A 16422-nucleotide genomic window follows, 5' to 3' on the forward strand; every position below is an offset into this window, starting at 1 on the left:
TCCAAAAGGATGGTTTTGTGGAATTAATAGATTTTTATAAAGAAGGAAACTCTGTGACATCATCAGTTTCCAAGACACCAGTGCAAAACTGTAGGTTGTGAGTTTTGAGGGGGGAGGGGGGCTTACTGGGTCATAGGTTTTTTTTGTCCAACCCTAGTTCTTAACCAATTGCCTTTTTCAGATTTTCAGTTATTTAAGTAATTTGTTTTGAACTGACACTTCTAAGAATTGTTCTCTGAATTTGTGTATTTAAATTGTCTTTGCACATTAGTTTCCAACACAAAAATATGTTGCACACTGTTAGGGCAGCACAAACTAGCTGCCAATTTCTTGTGTAGATCCAATATCTAAATTCAATGCCTTTCTTATTTTCTCATCCCAGTTACTTTAAGCACTCTTTTAAGATTGAAGTCTTTAATCTGTGCAAAGTACAATTATTTAAAACCTACTTTAAAAAGCCCTGCTATATTAGTAGAAATTTCTAAGTCCAAGCTCTGATACAAACTTATATTTCTAGTCTCTGAAGGAATGCGACTGGCTGCAGATTGGTGAGGGAAACCTTGAGAGTCCCTGTAACACTGCTAGTCCTCTAAACTGTAGGGACAGAAATTAATTGTATCTGTCCTGTCACAGTTGAGTTAGATGCAAAGGGCGCAAGTTTTAAATTTGGTCGTTGTTTCTGAGCCAACTTTTAAATACAGTTTTAAAAATGAGAAAAGTGGCTCCTTGTGGAAATTAAGATGAGGTTGCTTTGAACCATGGGAAATCCTAGGCAGTGGTGGTGGATGATGGTTCAGTGTAGGAGGTTTGTGCTTGAGACTGTAAGTTCATCTGTCCGACATGCTTTCTTGCGCCATTTTTTGTGCTTGCGCTTGTCGCTTAATGGTACTATTATATTCTGGCAAATTAAGTGTTGCGCTAAAACTGCAATCCTACTGCAAAAGGCTACAAAGATCAAGCATTTATGAAGTGGGAATATCGCCCTGTTGCAGTAAACTTGTTTGAAGGTTTGGGATCCAGGTTCAGTGTCTAGGGAACATGGCTCTGCTTGTACCTGACCTTAAAAGGAGTCTCATTTCCATATGGTTATTCATTGTGGTGTTGAGCAGATCTGTCGAAAGGAGAAAAACCTGCACCAAACCAGCAGTCCAGTAAGTGTCTGAATCAGGTAATGTACATTTAGACCAGATTAAATTTAGCTTTTATTTCCTATTAATAAGGGGTCTTCACCCAACCCAGTAAAATGGCTCCTACTGGATGTTGTCTGTAGCCACAAACCGTGTAAAGGAAACTTGCTTTCAAGTTTAAATCTCAATTTACATATTTTCAATCTTGAAGCACTTTCCAAAATAATCATAACTTGAAACAAATAGCCTTCCGTGCCTTTAATTATAGACATAGCATCGTAAGATGTTTTATATTTGTCCTCTTTAGACATATTATTCAACCCCAAGTGGGACTGACTTAGGATCACAAGCTGTTGATCTGGTTGGAGCCTAAGGCCCCACCTAGTCACACCTATGAGACTGACTACACTAGAGATAAGCAGATGCAGTACTATGTTTCTTTAATTAAAGGGACTTGGTTGATTATTTTTTCCAAATATATTAGATTTCAGATTGTGCGGCAGTGCCTTGCAGCTTTAAACTGCAGCACCATTTCATTTTTGCTGTATTGAAAGTGTTCAGAGCTGCGCAAACCATTGTGAGCAAAGTGGTCCCCTTGTCCAGTATATCAAAACGGTGATAAATCTTGGCCTCAATGAAGTTTATCATTTTTTCTGCATAAATTCATCTTCAGTAGTGAAAATAAAATTTTTTTGACATTGTAGTAACTGCTGTGACCTTCCAGCAGCTTTCTCACTACTACCTAAATCAATTTCAACTATCTTTCTTTATGCTGTTAAGAGTACACACCAAGGAACCTTGAGATTCAAATCACCACCACATCCCCCCCTCTCCATAAAACTGGAAAAAAAAACTTGGTTGGCTTTATTATTTTGGGGATAAATTGAAGATCTTTGGGGAACTCTGGATGGAGAGCTTATTCATGAGTGACTTGTATATTGCTATGCACATAATGGTAGTCGGATTGTTATGACAGTATGTCCTAAGGGTTGCGTGCGCTTTCTTCAACACCTTGCAAGAACATGAATGGATCTAATTTCATGTTTGTGAAAGTAAAGGAGATGATCAAAAACCATTGTGAGCAAAGAAAATGAAATTTTTCCAGCTGTCACTTGAAAATTTCTTTGGATTGAAACTTAAAAAAAACCTACTAGCTCACTAGCACTAGATTTGGGCATTAATTGGGCTGTTGGTTTGATGAAACATTTAGATCTGCACTGGTAAAACTTTCAATGGAATCATATGTGGCAATGAATTTTGCACAAGCAGATTTCCACATCCACCTCTTTGCATCTTTTCATTATGTATGTTTAACATTACTCAAAGGCTCTCCTCAGTAGATTTGACATTTTGATTTCCACCAGCTGCTTGCACATGTTTAATTTTTCGGTATGCCTGTGAGGTTTATTGTGCTGTTGAGATGTGTGTATCAGTACACCTGAACAGCAGCAGCCCATAAAATGGCTATTAATGCAACCAGTTCACTCTCAAGTTGTGGAAAGGCAAAATGTTCAGATTGATGGGCAGCTTTGGGGCATTTACAGCCTTTAACTTCTGTGTAGCCATGGATATCCAGAAGTGCACTGCTTTGTACCATTTTTAGTTTTCTTTGTTTATTCCTGTGCCCATCTCCACTATCCTCAGTCAAGAAGTCCAGCTCCTTGGTCAGGATGACATCGGATGCCTGCATGTGTGCATTAGAAATCTTGTACAGCTGCACCCTACTTCAAGCATCTCTGCTCAGACTGCTAAAACTCTTTGAGAAAGTCCAAGTATGAATAATAGTCAAGACTAAGATGTGAACTTGGTTCTCCACAGTTAGGCTTAATCCTTGTAGCTTTATTTTAAGGCATTTATAATTTGAATCCTAGAGTGAAAAATATTAAAACTTTGAAATACCAGGAAGTAGTTCTAGATCAACAGTTGTTGTACTGGTTGATGAGAAGTTAACCCTTACAAGTCCAATCTGAATTAAAATTTCAGGTGGATAGAGAGATTTGACATTTCAGTTTCTCAACTATTGCAGTTTTAAAAAAAATAATTCTTGTGATAATCCATTGTGCAGTGGTCTTAAAGTTCCTTCTCCTGGCTGTTTTTTTGGAGCACTGCTTTCACCTACCGATCCCTCCCCCTTTCCAGCCCTTAAAAAGGCTCTTTGATATGCTGTGACCTCTGATGTATTGTACAGTAATAGACACTGGAGAGTGAATTATAAGACAATAATAAGTGTTCAGATGACAGCAGAAGCTACCAGAATGAAGCTTGAATCGTTTATCATTGTTTTCTGAACTCAGCAAAGTTATTGCCTATGATTCCCTCTTCTGTATTAAAGCCGTTGTATTATATGTAGTGTTTGTGTCATTCAGTCATGTTTTGGTGATTTTGTTTTTAGTCTGATCCTTTTAATGTGGGAACTTTGAAATGGCAGAAGTCTTCAGATATAATGGCAATGTGGAAAAAAAATGTACAACATGACAGGTACCGAGATATTTTGGTATCTGATTGCTGGAAGGTAGTACATACAGTGTACATTATACATTAGAGAACTCCTATTTTCCCTACCCCTCCCCATGCACATTTTTGTACAATTTCCAAAGAGCATTATATAATATGCTGAGCAAGGCACCAAAAAATCTAGTTTTAGTTTGAAAATCCTCAGGTATTAAAGTCCCTTATTATCCTGTGGTGGTTTTGGGGTTGTTAAATTGCTGTTGGAACAACCCATGTCATTGCCAATAATGGCATCATTGACTTTTTAAAAAATCTCACAATGCACTGTTTATATGGTCTATTTTCTATTAACTCTCCTCCTTATCCTCACTCCACATGCAAACTAGTGGGAGACAAAGAGTTTAGACTGACCCTGTTCTCATGCAAGTGCAGTTCTTGTACCACTAATCTACACAGACAGTAATATTCCCAAAGGAATATTAAGTGCAGTCTCTGATCCTCTTAGGACAGGAAAAACTGGGATGGGGGAGAATCACAAACATGAGCAGGTAAGAATAGAGTACGGGGAGAAAATCTGGGGGGAGCAAAAATTGGGGGACTTTTTTAAAAAAAATACATAAATAAAGCCACAGATCAACAACCAGTGTATAACAACCTTGTGATTGTTGCTACCACAGCTGGAATTTTCCCACATTCAACAACTGCCATAGCTTGCCAGTGATTTTGTAACATAGTCAATTCCTCTAGGGAGCAAGTAGATTTTCCAGCAACAGCAAAAAAGCTTTTCTTTGAAATTATTCTTATGAGAGTTTTGCCTTTATACTAATCGCTGTTTGATCCAAAAATTGGTGTATGATGTAAATTGCCCTTCAGCGCCTTGCTCCATAAGTGAACTAATTTGTATATAATCTTGAAGAACTGCCCACTTAAGCATTTAGGGCAAATACATACTACTGATAAATGGGAACGGCAGGAGAGAGAGCCCTGTGTTTTTTTAATTATTGGAACACTGTGTCCTATTTTACACTGGGGGAAATCTGGTTCAAAAATGTTGCATTGGATCCGAGCTGAATCCCATCTATATCCTTGGACCTGCACACTTGTCGGATCAAATTATAGGTCATAATGCATGCATTAGTGCATACTATGGGCCAGTTTATATCTAGGATCAGAATTTGAATTGGCCCTTGGGATTTTTTAACCTCAAGTGATGTTGCACGAAGGTTAATTTGATCCATTTAGGTAGTTCAGTTTGATTTGGAACTGTAAATTGAAAGCAGTTTTTGCATTTACAATGTTGGTTTAAGCCAAGAAACCTTTTTACCTTTCTTGCACATATCCGCACTTCCCCAGTTTTACTTTGTAGGAAAAAAATGTAAAATTCTGGGTACGTTTGTTAGGAGAGGGGAGGGAACCCTCTTAAGGATGCACAATGTCATAAAATCGAACAAAGAACAGACACTGTTTAAAGGGCACATCAAAGAAAATGGAAGGTAGGAATTGTTAAAGGCTACTCATGATTTTTGCTATAGTCCCTGATGATGTTAGTCAATAAGATAATCCAAATGTGAGCTAAACTGCAAATAATTATGTTCATAGTTTTTCTTTTACCATAATCTAGTATTTCCAAAAATAATTTACCTGTGGTAGAAAACTTTAAGCCTGTTTTGAATTAGTGATGACAGACCATTCTAATGGCTGTCGGGCAGCCCATCTGTTTGTTACTGTCACCTAATGACTACTACATTCTGTATATATAATTATATAATATAGAGAGTATATTATGTAATTTATATAGCTCTTTCTTTCTGGTCTGTTCTAACAGTTTATTGCAGCTTAACCATTTATGGGTAGAGGGTGGATTATGTTTTGATTAAGTGACTTTTTAATAACACATACTCCTGAGGATTTGCCCCTTCTATCCTTGTTGTTTGACCCAAAAAAGGAAAAAGAAGTGATTATATTGGGTTACATCGCTCTTAAATGCAGTCAGCAGTATATCGTCAAGCATGGAGGCTTCTCTGTGCAGAGCAAAAACAAAAAGGCATCCATCTGCAGTACCCCAGCCTTTTCATTTGTAGTATTTTAAATCTGGAATGAAATTATTCCTTTTATTCTTGAGCTTCTTGTTTTTCTATCTACTGACTGTATGTATGTATGTATGTATGTATGTATTTAGTTTATGAATGAGGGGGGCAAAATAGGGATACTGTATTACTGTGACTGTAACCATGTTCGAGCAGAAAACGCAAATAACGCCCACTGGTACGTGTGTGTTTGTTACAGTAAAGAGTTTTAAATAGTCAGCAATTTTAATTTTGCCCTCTTTTGATTGTAAATCATAAAACTTTACAAAACAAAAAAAAATCTGTGGTTCTGCCTGTGTTTCCTTGGGACACTGGTCTTTGTATGAAAGATGTAGTTTTATACAAAAAGTGTTTGATTTCTGAAGTAATCAAGCTTTTGCAGGTCACGCACTCGAGAGCTAACAACTTGAATCTTTTTCGAACAGCTTTCCAAAGCACTTTGTCAATATTTATAGCTGGTGCAGTGATTAGTGGTTGTTTAGCTGAATTATTTAAGAACTTGATAATTGATCACTTCTATTGTCAGTTGATCATTTTCTGAATTTGTCATTTTTCACTTAAAACACCAAAAACAACTCGATTTTATTACTAAATTTCCTTTTTTAATATTCATCCTCTATAATTAAAGTTACATATTTTCAAATATTGGTTTTATTATTTTTAGGATAAATTGAATTTTAGCAATGACTTTTAGTGGTTTTTAATTTTAGATAAAATATTTTTAAAATGTCTTAGATTAATAACTCACAACAACTTGCATTTATATAGCGCTTTTAATATAAAGAAACGTTCCAAAGTACTTCACAACTGGGTGCAAGGAGAATAATGCCGAGCCAGGAAGGAAGAATTAGGAGTAATGACTGAAAGCCTAGTCCAAGGGATGTATCTTGAGGGTTTTTTAACCTTGCCAGTAATGAAGTTTCACTGTCCTCAAAGGAAGAAGAGTTTTAGATAAAATTTCAGTGTAGTATTTGCTTATTTTTGCCAATGGGCAATCTGGTCTTCACTCAGCTTACAAGGCTGTATTGGAAAATAGCAGTATCCCAGAATATCTGCCTAGCTTACTTAGTGTATCTGCTCTGACAATAGTGCTAGCATTTCAAATCAGTTTAAAGTATTAAATAAAATGTGGCAGTGAGGTGCTTTACAGTGACTGTACTTGATTTGCTTTTTAGACCACCTGTTTTTTTTAAAAGAAACACTCCACACTTATGATGACCCAAGAATTTTCAACACATTTTATGAGGTTGGGGTGGTGCAGTGTGTTCACACATTAACCTTTCACTTCTGAGAACTGGATTCAAATCCGGACAACATCATGGGGATGAAAGTCTTTCTTAGCCAGCTGTATGGGTCCTATTTGAAATATGTTTGGGTAGTCTCAACTTAGATGCTAGTGGGACCAGGTCTATAGCATGAAACTGCCTTCTTAACTCAGCGCAAATCTCAGTGAGTCAACAGGCTGATGTGGAAAATGAAAACACTTGCACTGGTGTAGTGGGGAGTGCTCCTCTAAAGTTGAGGTGAAGTGGATTGTAGGGGGAGCTTTACTCTGGATCTAACTTTTTTTTATACCTGACTGGGAGAGCTCAATTTCAGTATTTGGTGTATACAATGCAAAAGTGTGAGTTTCCACAGCCCCTGACATCCTTTACCTTGAGAGCGCAAAAAATATTACCAAACAACTTAAATTACAAAAAAGGTTTGTTTATAGTGCATGTTTTAAAATAAGTTGTGGCCAGCAGTCACTTAAATATCTGCACACTTGTAAGTGATCATCTGCTTTACTTGTGCAAATAATAACCTCCTTTCACTACTGTCCATTAAAATTATCATCTGCATGACTGCAGTGCACTGTTGTTAGGAGTATAATGGATTTTTTTCAGTTATACTTCTTGTGTCACTTTTTGTTAGAACTCATTTGATCTTCTCAATGCATCTGAGACCATTGCAATTATGTGTGTGCTTCTGTTTTTATTCTACTGTCAGCATCTAGCACATGCTGTCTATGATATGAAAGAAATAGTGTTTCAAAAAGGCTGCATCACAGATTCTCCACTGGAACTTTGGGTACATTTTTACAAATGTTCTATTTTGCTGCTTTTAAGCCATGCATTGCAGAAAGCTTTACCCTTCTAAGGTGTTTTTATCTTGCACTTAAGAACAGAAAATAATATGCTACAGTACAAAAACTAACCTATCCAAGATTCAATCCATAGCTGAGCTGTTAGCACTAAAAGAACTTAGAAATATGATCTTTAGACTGCCTAGACTGTTAAAAACTCACAATCATTGTATTTGTCCACTTTACCCTAGTATCTGCCAGTTCCTAAAGGTTTAAAATTAAGCTTAAATGTACTAGCATTTTTTTTAGAACTGATTTTCCTAGGCCCCATTTGCCCAGGCACTAAACACCTACCAAGTGCACTGCACCTATCCAGCCCCGAACTCCCCCCTACTTCTTGTAGGGAAGCACTCTCCGGACAGTCCAAAACCTTAGTAGAGTCTAGCCCCAGCAGCAGGGGCAGGAAAATCGAGAGCAGCCATAGGCTTCTCAGTAGCTGCCTCTGGCCTAGATGTTTGGGAACTTCTGGCTGCTGATGGAGATTAATAACCTGAGGGGGAGGGAAACAAAAAAAAATTACTGAGGCCTAATTTCAGATCTTCGGCCAGCCCCGGGACCTTCCAGGTGGCAGAGATTCAGGGGCAAGGCACAGCATCAGCTTCTTCTGGGCCCCCCTGCACTTGGGTGCCCAGCAAGCGTTACTACAGAGAAATAAGGCTGAACTGGGAGCACCCCCTCCTGCCTCATTTAAATGGTACTGTCTGGCCTTCTGCAGGTGCAGGCCAGGATCCACCCCAGCAGGAAAGTTCTGGAAATGCCGAATCAGTATTATAGGGGTGCAGACCCATGTATTCTGGGTCTCTGGAACTTTTTCCTGACCCGTGCACTGGGAATGCTCATTTCTTAGGCACAAGGGTCAGGAAAATTGGTTCTTATATTGCTCACAAATAATTGTATTTGTCAAAGTTACCCTGTTGGCTGCCAGTTCCTAATGTTAAAAGTTAAGCATAAATGCATTTTATATTTTACATATGAGCAGTCTTGCTGCATATCCAGGATACTGGCAGTCATCAAACTGTTTCCATGCTCATTTCTGGAGTTTCACAGTCCTAAATAGAGGACATGGAAATGCTGAACACAATGTTCTCTAGTCACCTGATTTCAGCGCTAAGTGATGGGTTTCCCTAAAATAAAATCTTATCACCTTCCCAACAGGCAGCATTGCTGTTACTAGCATTTCAGTAAAGTGTTATTCTGCCATGCCAAACATTTGTATCTGGAAAGAGCATTTTGAGCTGCATAATGTGAGGGTGAAGTACTGGTTACCAGTCTGTCACCATTTTAGCTGGTGAATTAAGTGCATCACACAACATTAATGCATATTGGCACAAACGTGATTTTTGCAATACCGTGTTTGTACCAATAAACTAAATAAGCCTAATGTCAGCAATGGGTGGTCCTTTTTTATATTTCTCATCACCTGAAAAGCACAGCTAAAGATGCAATATATGTTTATAGTAAGATTTTGCTCCTGGATTGGAGCCCCAACAATTATGAGGGACAATGTGGTGGTCATAATTATCCTACTATCCAGTAAATAATAAAATATAAAGTGCAAGTCCATTTTTAAACCTCGCGTTTATCCCCAGGAACTGGTCAATACTAGAGTACGGTTCACAAGCACAAGTTTTATGAGGCTTACCTGGAAGTATATCCCTTTTAAGGTGTTAAACTAATCTATTTAAACAAATGATTACAGATTGTCATTTGTGCTGGGGAGAATGTGAGACACTTATTTTAGTTGTACACTATGTGTAGATAAAAATAAAACATGCAAACGCTGGCAACCTAGAATTAAAAAAAAGTAAATGGTAGAAAAAAAAATACAGGTTAATCGACATCTGAGAAATGACAGACTTAACTTTCTCTTTTCAGGTGCTGAAAGACCTGTGTATTGCCACCATTTTCTGCTTTTATTTCACTATGTATGTGTGTGGACTGCATAACTATATGCTTCACTAACCCAAAGTTGTTTTCATGGTTTGGAGGGAAACTTTTTTATCTTTTAAAAGTTTGTACACTTATAGTATGTATACTTAACTAGACACATGCTAAAGTGGAGTAGACTGCATGGCTTTGGCTATTTAGAGAAATTCTAAGACTGATTAGGAAGAAGGTAAGCCCCATCCCTCAATTTCTTCGATTTTTTTTTTGTAAAAACATGCACATATTCTTATATACCTCATGAAATTGTGAATATGACATTAGCAATGATGAACTGACTATTCTGGATCGACTATCAATTATGAATAATCGCAATCGTTGTACCTTGCTGATTTGATTTTTGCAAGCAGTTTTTTAACCTTTAGATGTAAATTTTGTTTAGTTTGAAACCGTTATTAATTGGTCTGAGGACAGTAAAGTGTAATCTGAATAAAGATGTACTGCCTCAAAAAAAGCTGACCCATAGCGTGTTTAAAATGCGTGAATCTTGTGTTTTTATACAAATGTACGGAATTCCAAGTGCAATACTCCACTGTCCCTCTTTACAGTAGTTTTCTTGATGGACTTATTCGTATACGTTCGTGTGTAAGTACGATAACAGACCGTTATTGTCTTGACTTTTTTTTCTCCTGTGATCAATATGAATTGCATTATGTTGCTTTTAAAAACTGCTCCAGAGCCTTTGTACATGTATTATATTATAATTATATATATTTGTGTACTGGAGAAAAACTACTGTAAGTTTTGTACTGTCATGGCTGAAGGTCTACTAAAATAAACTTGAGAAACTCAGGAACCCGTTGACATGTTGGTTATTTTCAAAATGGGAACTATACATGTGCCTTAGTGCTCTGTGATAGCTCTATTTTGTATATACATGGCTGGATATATACATGGCTGGATACATACATGTACTCTAAATGCAAGGAAGCCATTTCATTTTTTTCCCCTGAGGAAACTGATAAAGATCTTGCATGCATATATGCCTTTCACATCCCAGGACATTCTAAAGGATTTCACAGTCAATGAAGTACTTTTTGCACTGTTGTTATGTAGGCAAATGCGGCAGCCAATATGCGCACAGCAAGGACCCACAAAAAGCAATGAGATTAATGATCAGATCATCTGTTTTTGGTTGAGGGATATTGTTGGCCAGGATAACAGCAGAACTCGCATTTATATAGCGCTTTATTACATCTCTCTCAAATGTTCAAAGTGCTTCACGTACAATGAATTGCTTTGAAGTGGAATCGTTCTCGTATAGGCAAATGCAGCAGCCATTTTGCGCAAAACAAGGTCCCACAAACAGCAAATGAGATGAATGGTCGGTTAATTTGTTTTTGGTGGTGTCGAGGGAAGAATGTTGGCCAGATCACGGGAGAACTCCCCTGCTCTTCAAATAGTGCCATGGGATCTTTTACACCCACCTGAGAGGGCAGATGGGGCCTCGGTTTAACGTCTCATCTGAAAGATGGCAGCCCTGACAATGCACCATTCCCTCAATACGGCACTGTAGTGTCAGCCTAGATTATGTGCTTAAATTCTGTAGTGGGGCTTGAAATCAAAACCTTCTGACTCGGGAGGGAGTGCTACCACTGATCCAACCTGACAGTCATGTTGGGAACACTGAAAAGAATGGGTTTTTTTCAGCCACTAATTAATAACTAAATAACTGCTACAGTTATACTGTCCACAAAGCCTGTACAGTCTGCAGGATGAGGTGTGGGACAAATAATCCCTGTATCAACTAAACAACATCAAATGCAGTGATTGAGGAAGCTGCAACAAAGCCTCACTATTGATTAGCAGTGTGTGTTTCTGCATTTCTTTACAATCAACTTTTTAACCTGAATTTGAGCTTCCTCAGCTCCTAGCTAGAAGTTCTATGGTTAAACAAATAGTTTAAGGTATACACTTGTTCCTGTTTGTAAGTGGTCTCAACTGAAACCTGGGGAGCCTTGTGCAAATGAGGAAAAAAATAACATGGAGGGAAAGGAGAAGTGAGAACAATGAACCCATAAATGTTGTCTGATTCTCTACCTATTTGTGGTCTCCTTCAAAGAATGAGACTAAAACTTGCCTGTCTCTTTTTTTAGGGAGGAGAAAGGGATTGCTGGGGTGGCACAGTGGATTAGCAGACTTTCTGCTCACGTGTGCGGCAGAATTTCAAGTTAAAAGCCTTCTCTGCTGGCTATAAACAGTCCTACAAAAAGTGAGTTTTGTTTAGCATTAGCCTAGTTTCTGATGAGTCCACAGCACAAAAACTGCCCATAAACTGACAATTTCACTGAATGTGTAAGGTTGGCTAACGTGGAAATGGAAAATTTAAACAGTACTCTTCTAAGTTGATTGAAGAACATTATTCGGCAGAGTAGAAAGAACTTTATTTTGTTTTTAACATGCACAACATCTAACTTTGGACTGTTTGACAGTGTCAAAAGTAGACAATTTCCTTTTCTACCGATGATATCCCTCACCTTAAGCACAAAATCCACCAAAAGAGAACAGATGACCCGCCCATTTGAATGCTGTTTGTTACAGGCTGGTCCATGGATCAAATCATATCTCCTGGAGGAGATTACATGATGCTTTAAAGCATGCATCTGGTGAAAAATGGAAAACAATAAAGGGGAAACAATTACCACCCTATGAGTACATAATGACCCTGAATCTTTCAAACAAATTGATATTGGCAGTCTGGGGGTGCAATGGAATAGAACACTGCTCTCTTGGGAGCAGGTTTTGCATTCAGCCCCAGATTGATGGAATTAAAGTATAACTTCTCTCTGGCAGTAAGGGTAATAAATGAGACTATCAATGTGCTTGCAGGGCCTCAATCTGTAGCACAAAACTGATAACTTGGCATGAAAGAGACACAGATGGGGCAAAATAGAAGGACCTTTACCAAGCATTTGCAATGTGGTGCCTGATTTGAGTGGTTGATTTGGATAGTTGGTTTTTAAAAAAAAAATTATATAACTTTCCCTATCCATGAAAATCCCTCACTTTAAGCACAAATTTACCAAATATTAAATGGAAAAATCAATTTCAATTAAACTATTTTGTTGATTTTTAACAATACAAAATAAACTAAGTCTAATGAATATTAAAGTAAGACTTGCATTTATATAGCACCTTTCACAACCTCAGGGCGTCCCAAACCGCTTTACAGCAAATTAAGTACTTTTGAAGTGTAGTTGTTATTATTATTACAGAATTAAAGGTACGAATCTTAAGGTCATGTCTCACATTTTCATCATTCTCTGAATAATCAGTTTGAGGGAGGGAGGGGGGCAATGATTCAAGTGTTACTGTAACATTCAATTTTTTAATGCAAATAAAAAGCCCTGTTGCTTGGCTAGGTATGTTGTGGCATTGAGCCATACAGACCAGAAGGATCCCAGTTTCAATCCTCAGAAGATTAAATGGGTTGAATGGAGTCCATGATGGAAGGGATTGTGGAAGGAACAAGCTTTGAGTAATGGTTGTTCAAGACTTGCAACCTTCATCAAAGAGGTAATGAAGACATCAAGCTTTAATTTGTAAATGTTGCAATACTCGCAGTATATGGGATATTATGATGCATCTGTTGACTATTTTAGCAGATTTTGTTGATCAGAAAAGCATTTTATTGGGGTGGAGTTTAAAGGGGTTAATTGAAAGCCCAGATAACTGAAAATACCAGGTTTCAGACAAACTGATTTATATAGAAACACCACAGCGTGAACATCTGCAGCACGATGGCTGTTAATCAGCTGAAGCCTGTCTGTTTGTGCAGTTGGGTGTTGAGTGCTCTGAATCTGTACTGTCCCTGGGTACACCAAACCGCAAGGATGAGCTGCAATGTTCAGAAAGGGTTAGATACCTCTCATTGATGTGGCAATTAATATAAGCTTGTCATGATGGTTATCTAAGTTTGACATTTCTACACTGTCCTGGTACACAATATGCGTTCCTCTCAACTACAAGAAAAAGAAAAACACTAATTAGTGCTTAAGTTCCCACAGCACTTATTATGCAGAGAATATTGTCAATTAAGGCGTGCTCTGTGCTTTTGTACATTTTTCTAACTGATTTTGGCGAAGTCACTTTTCCAGAGGCTACAGTATATTGGGTACTGGAAAAGTACTTTCAGTAAGTTTATGTACTTAGTTTTTAAACTATGTTCCAGATAGTAAAAGGGCTGCAATATAATTACAGGTTAAGGTCTCTCCTGATAGCTCAGTGGGTAAATTGTCCACCAGCTATGTATGGAGCCATTCAGACCAGGGAGCTGTCAGGTTCAATTCTTTTTCTTCTGAGTTAGCTGATCTCAGTCAGGGTGGCAATAGGGGCAATACCATTGCTCCAGTTGAGGGAGGGGGAAAAACAACCAGAGTTTCTGCCCCGATCACTATCCAGTAACCCCTGCTGGAAAGTGCATCTGTGTAGATATCTGGTGAGGTCAGAACTAAGCTTGTCTGTCATCCCCCAACAGTTGAACAGACTGCAGAAATGCACTATCTAGATTCCCACACTTGGGCACTATGGACCTTAGGCTTAGCATGAGTCATAATCTTCAGGTGAGAAGCAGAAGGAAAAGAAATTATGAATGCTAATTATATTTGATGAAAATATTAACAGAACTTTTTGTATATGCCCTTTTATCTGTGGAAGTTGGAATTCAGCACTAGAAGTGCTGTTTTTAACTACAGGGGCATCGTCTGAAGATAGACTCTGATTTAGTCACATACTGTAATCGAACAACGGGCAGCCTTTAAAGAGGAGATGGTTCGGGTACAGTCTAGGTACATTCCCACGAGGGGGAAAGGTAGGGCAACCAAAGCCAGAGCTCCCTGGATGATAGAGAGTAAGATGAAGCAGAAAAAGGGGGTGAATGACAGATGTCAGGTTGATAATACAAGTGAGAATCATGCTGAATATGGAAAGTACAGAGGAGAAGTGAAAAAGGAAATAAGAGGGGCAAAGAGAGAGTATGAGAATAGACTAGCGGCTAACATAAAAGGGAATCCAAAAGCCTTCTACAGGCATATAAATAGTAAACGGATAGTAAAAGGAGGGTTGGGGCCGATTAGGGACCAAAAAGGAGACCGGCGCATAGAGGCAGAGGGCATAGCCGAGGTACTAAATGAGTACTTTGCATCTGTCTTTATCAAGGAAGAAGATGTTGCTAAAGTCTCAATAAAAGAGGAGGTAGTTGAGAAACTGGATGGGCTAAAAATTGATAGAGGAGGTACTAGAAAGGCTGGCTGTACTCGAAGTAGATAAGTCACCTGGTCCAGATGGGATGCATCCTAGATTGCTGAGGGAAGTAAGGGAGGAAATTGCAGAGGTGCTGGCCATAATCTTCCAATCCTCCTAAGATATGGGGGTGGTGCCAGAGGACTGGAGAATTGCAAATGTTACACCCGTTATTGAACAAGGGTGTAAGCGAGGGGGGGGGAAAACAACCAGAGTTCCTGCCCCTGGCAACTACAGGCCAGTCAGTTTAACCTCGGTGATGGGGAAGCTTTTAGAAACTATAATCCAGGACAAAATTAATAGTCACTTGGACAGTGTGGATTAATAAAGGAAAATCGTGTTTAACTAACTTGATTGAGTATTTTGATGAGGTAACCGAGAGGGTTGATGAGGGCAATGCGGTTGATGTTGTGTATATGGACTTTCAAAAGGTGTTTGATAAAGTGCCACATAATAGGCTTGTCAGCAAAATTGAAGCCCATGAAATAAAAGGGGTAGTAGCAGTGGCAACATGGATACGAAATTGGCTAAGTGACAGGAAAGGGAGTAGTGGTAAATGGTTGTTTTTCGGACAGTGGTGTTTTACAGTGCTCCCCAGGGGTCGGGACGAGGACCACTGCTTTTCTTGATATATATTGATGACTTGGGTTTACAGGGCACAATTTCAAAATTTGCAGATGACACAAAACTTGTAAGTATAGTAAACAGTGAGGAGGATAATAATAGACTTCAAGAGGACATAGACAGGCTGGTGGGCGGATACATGGCAGATGAAATTTAACGCAGAGAAGTGCGAAGTGATACAGTTTGGCAGGAAGAATGAGAGGCAATATAAACTAAATGGTACAATTCTAAAGGGGGTGTAGGAACAGAGAGATCGGGGGGTATATGTGCTCAAATCTTTGAAGGTGGCAGGGCAGGTTGAGAAAGCGGTTAAAAAAGCATACGGGATCTTGGGCTTTATAAATAGAAGCATAGAGTACAAAAGCAAGGAAGTCATGATGAACCTTTTTCAAACACTGGTTCGGCCACAACTGGAGTATTGTGTCCAGTTCTGGGCACTGCACTTTAGGAAGGATGTGAAGGCCTTAGAGAGGGTGCAGAAGAGATTTACTAGAATGGTTCCAGGGACGAGGGACTTCAGTCACGTGGATAGACTGGAGAAGCTGGGTTTGTTCTCCTTAGAGCAGAGAAGGTTGAGAGGAGATTTGATAGAAGTGTTCAAAATCATGAAGGGTTTGGATAAAGTAAATAGAGAAACTGTTCCCATTGGCGGAAGGGTCAAGGACCAGAGGACACAGATTTAAGGTGATTGGCAAAAGAACCAAAGGTGACATGAGGAAAAACGTTTTTATGCAGCGAGTAGTTATGATCTGGAATGTGCTGCCTGAAAAGGTGGTGGAAGCAGATTCAATTGTGGCTTTGAAAAAGGAATTGGACAAGTACT

At 38.7% G+C, this 16422-nt stretch overlaps 2 protein-coding genes across 8 annotated transcripts in view; both read left to right on the forward strand.

The window, feature by feature from the left end:
* The window catches only part of ikzf4 (IKAROS family zinc finger 4), a 146344-nt gene that overhangs the window by 118368 nt on the left and 11554 nt on the right, over positions 1 to 16422 (forward strand). For all 7 annotated transcript variants that reach the window (XM_067976600.1, XM_067976599.1, XM_067976597.1 and 4 more), the window contains 2 exons: positions 11831 to 11946; positions 13097 to 13250. In XM_067976600.1, coding sequence (XP_067832701.1) covers positions 11831 to 11869 — 39 coding nt within the window. In that variant the 3' untranslated portion in view covers positions 11870 to 11946; positions 13097 to 13250. The remainder of the gene's footprint in view (positions 1 to 11830; positions 11947 to 13096; positions 13251 to 16422) is intronic.
* The window catches only part of rps26 (ribosomal protein S26), a 42737-nt gene that overhangs the window by 13384 nt on the left and 12931 nt on the right, over positions 1 to 16422 (forward strand). The window lies entirely within an intron of this gene.

Source organism: Heptranchias perlo, chromosome X, assembly GCF_035084215.1.
Source record: "Heptranchias perlo isolate sHepPer1 chromosome X, sHepPer1.hap1, whole genome shotgun sequence".
Lineage (NCBI taxonomy): Eukaryota > Metazoa > Chordata > Chondrichthyes > Hexanchiformes > Hexanchidae > Heptranchias > Heptranchias perlo.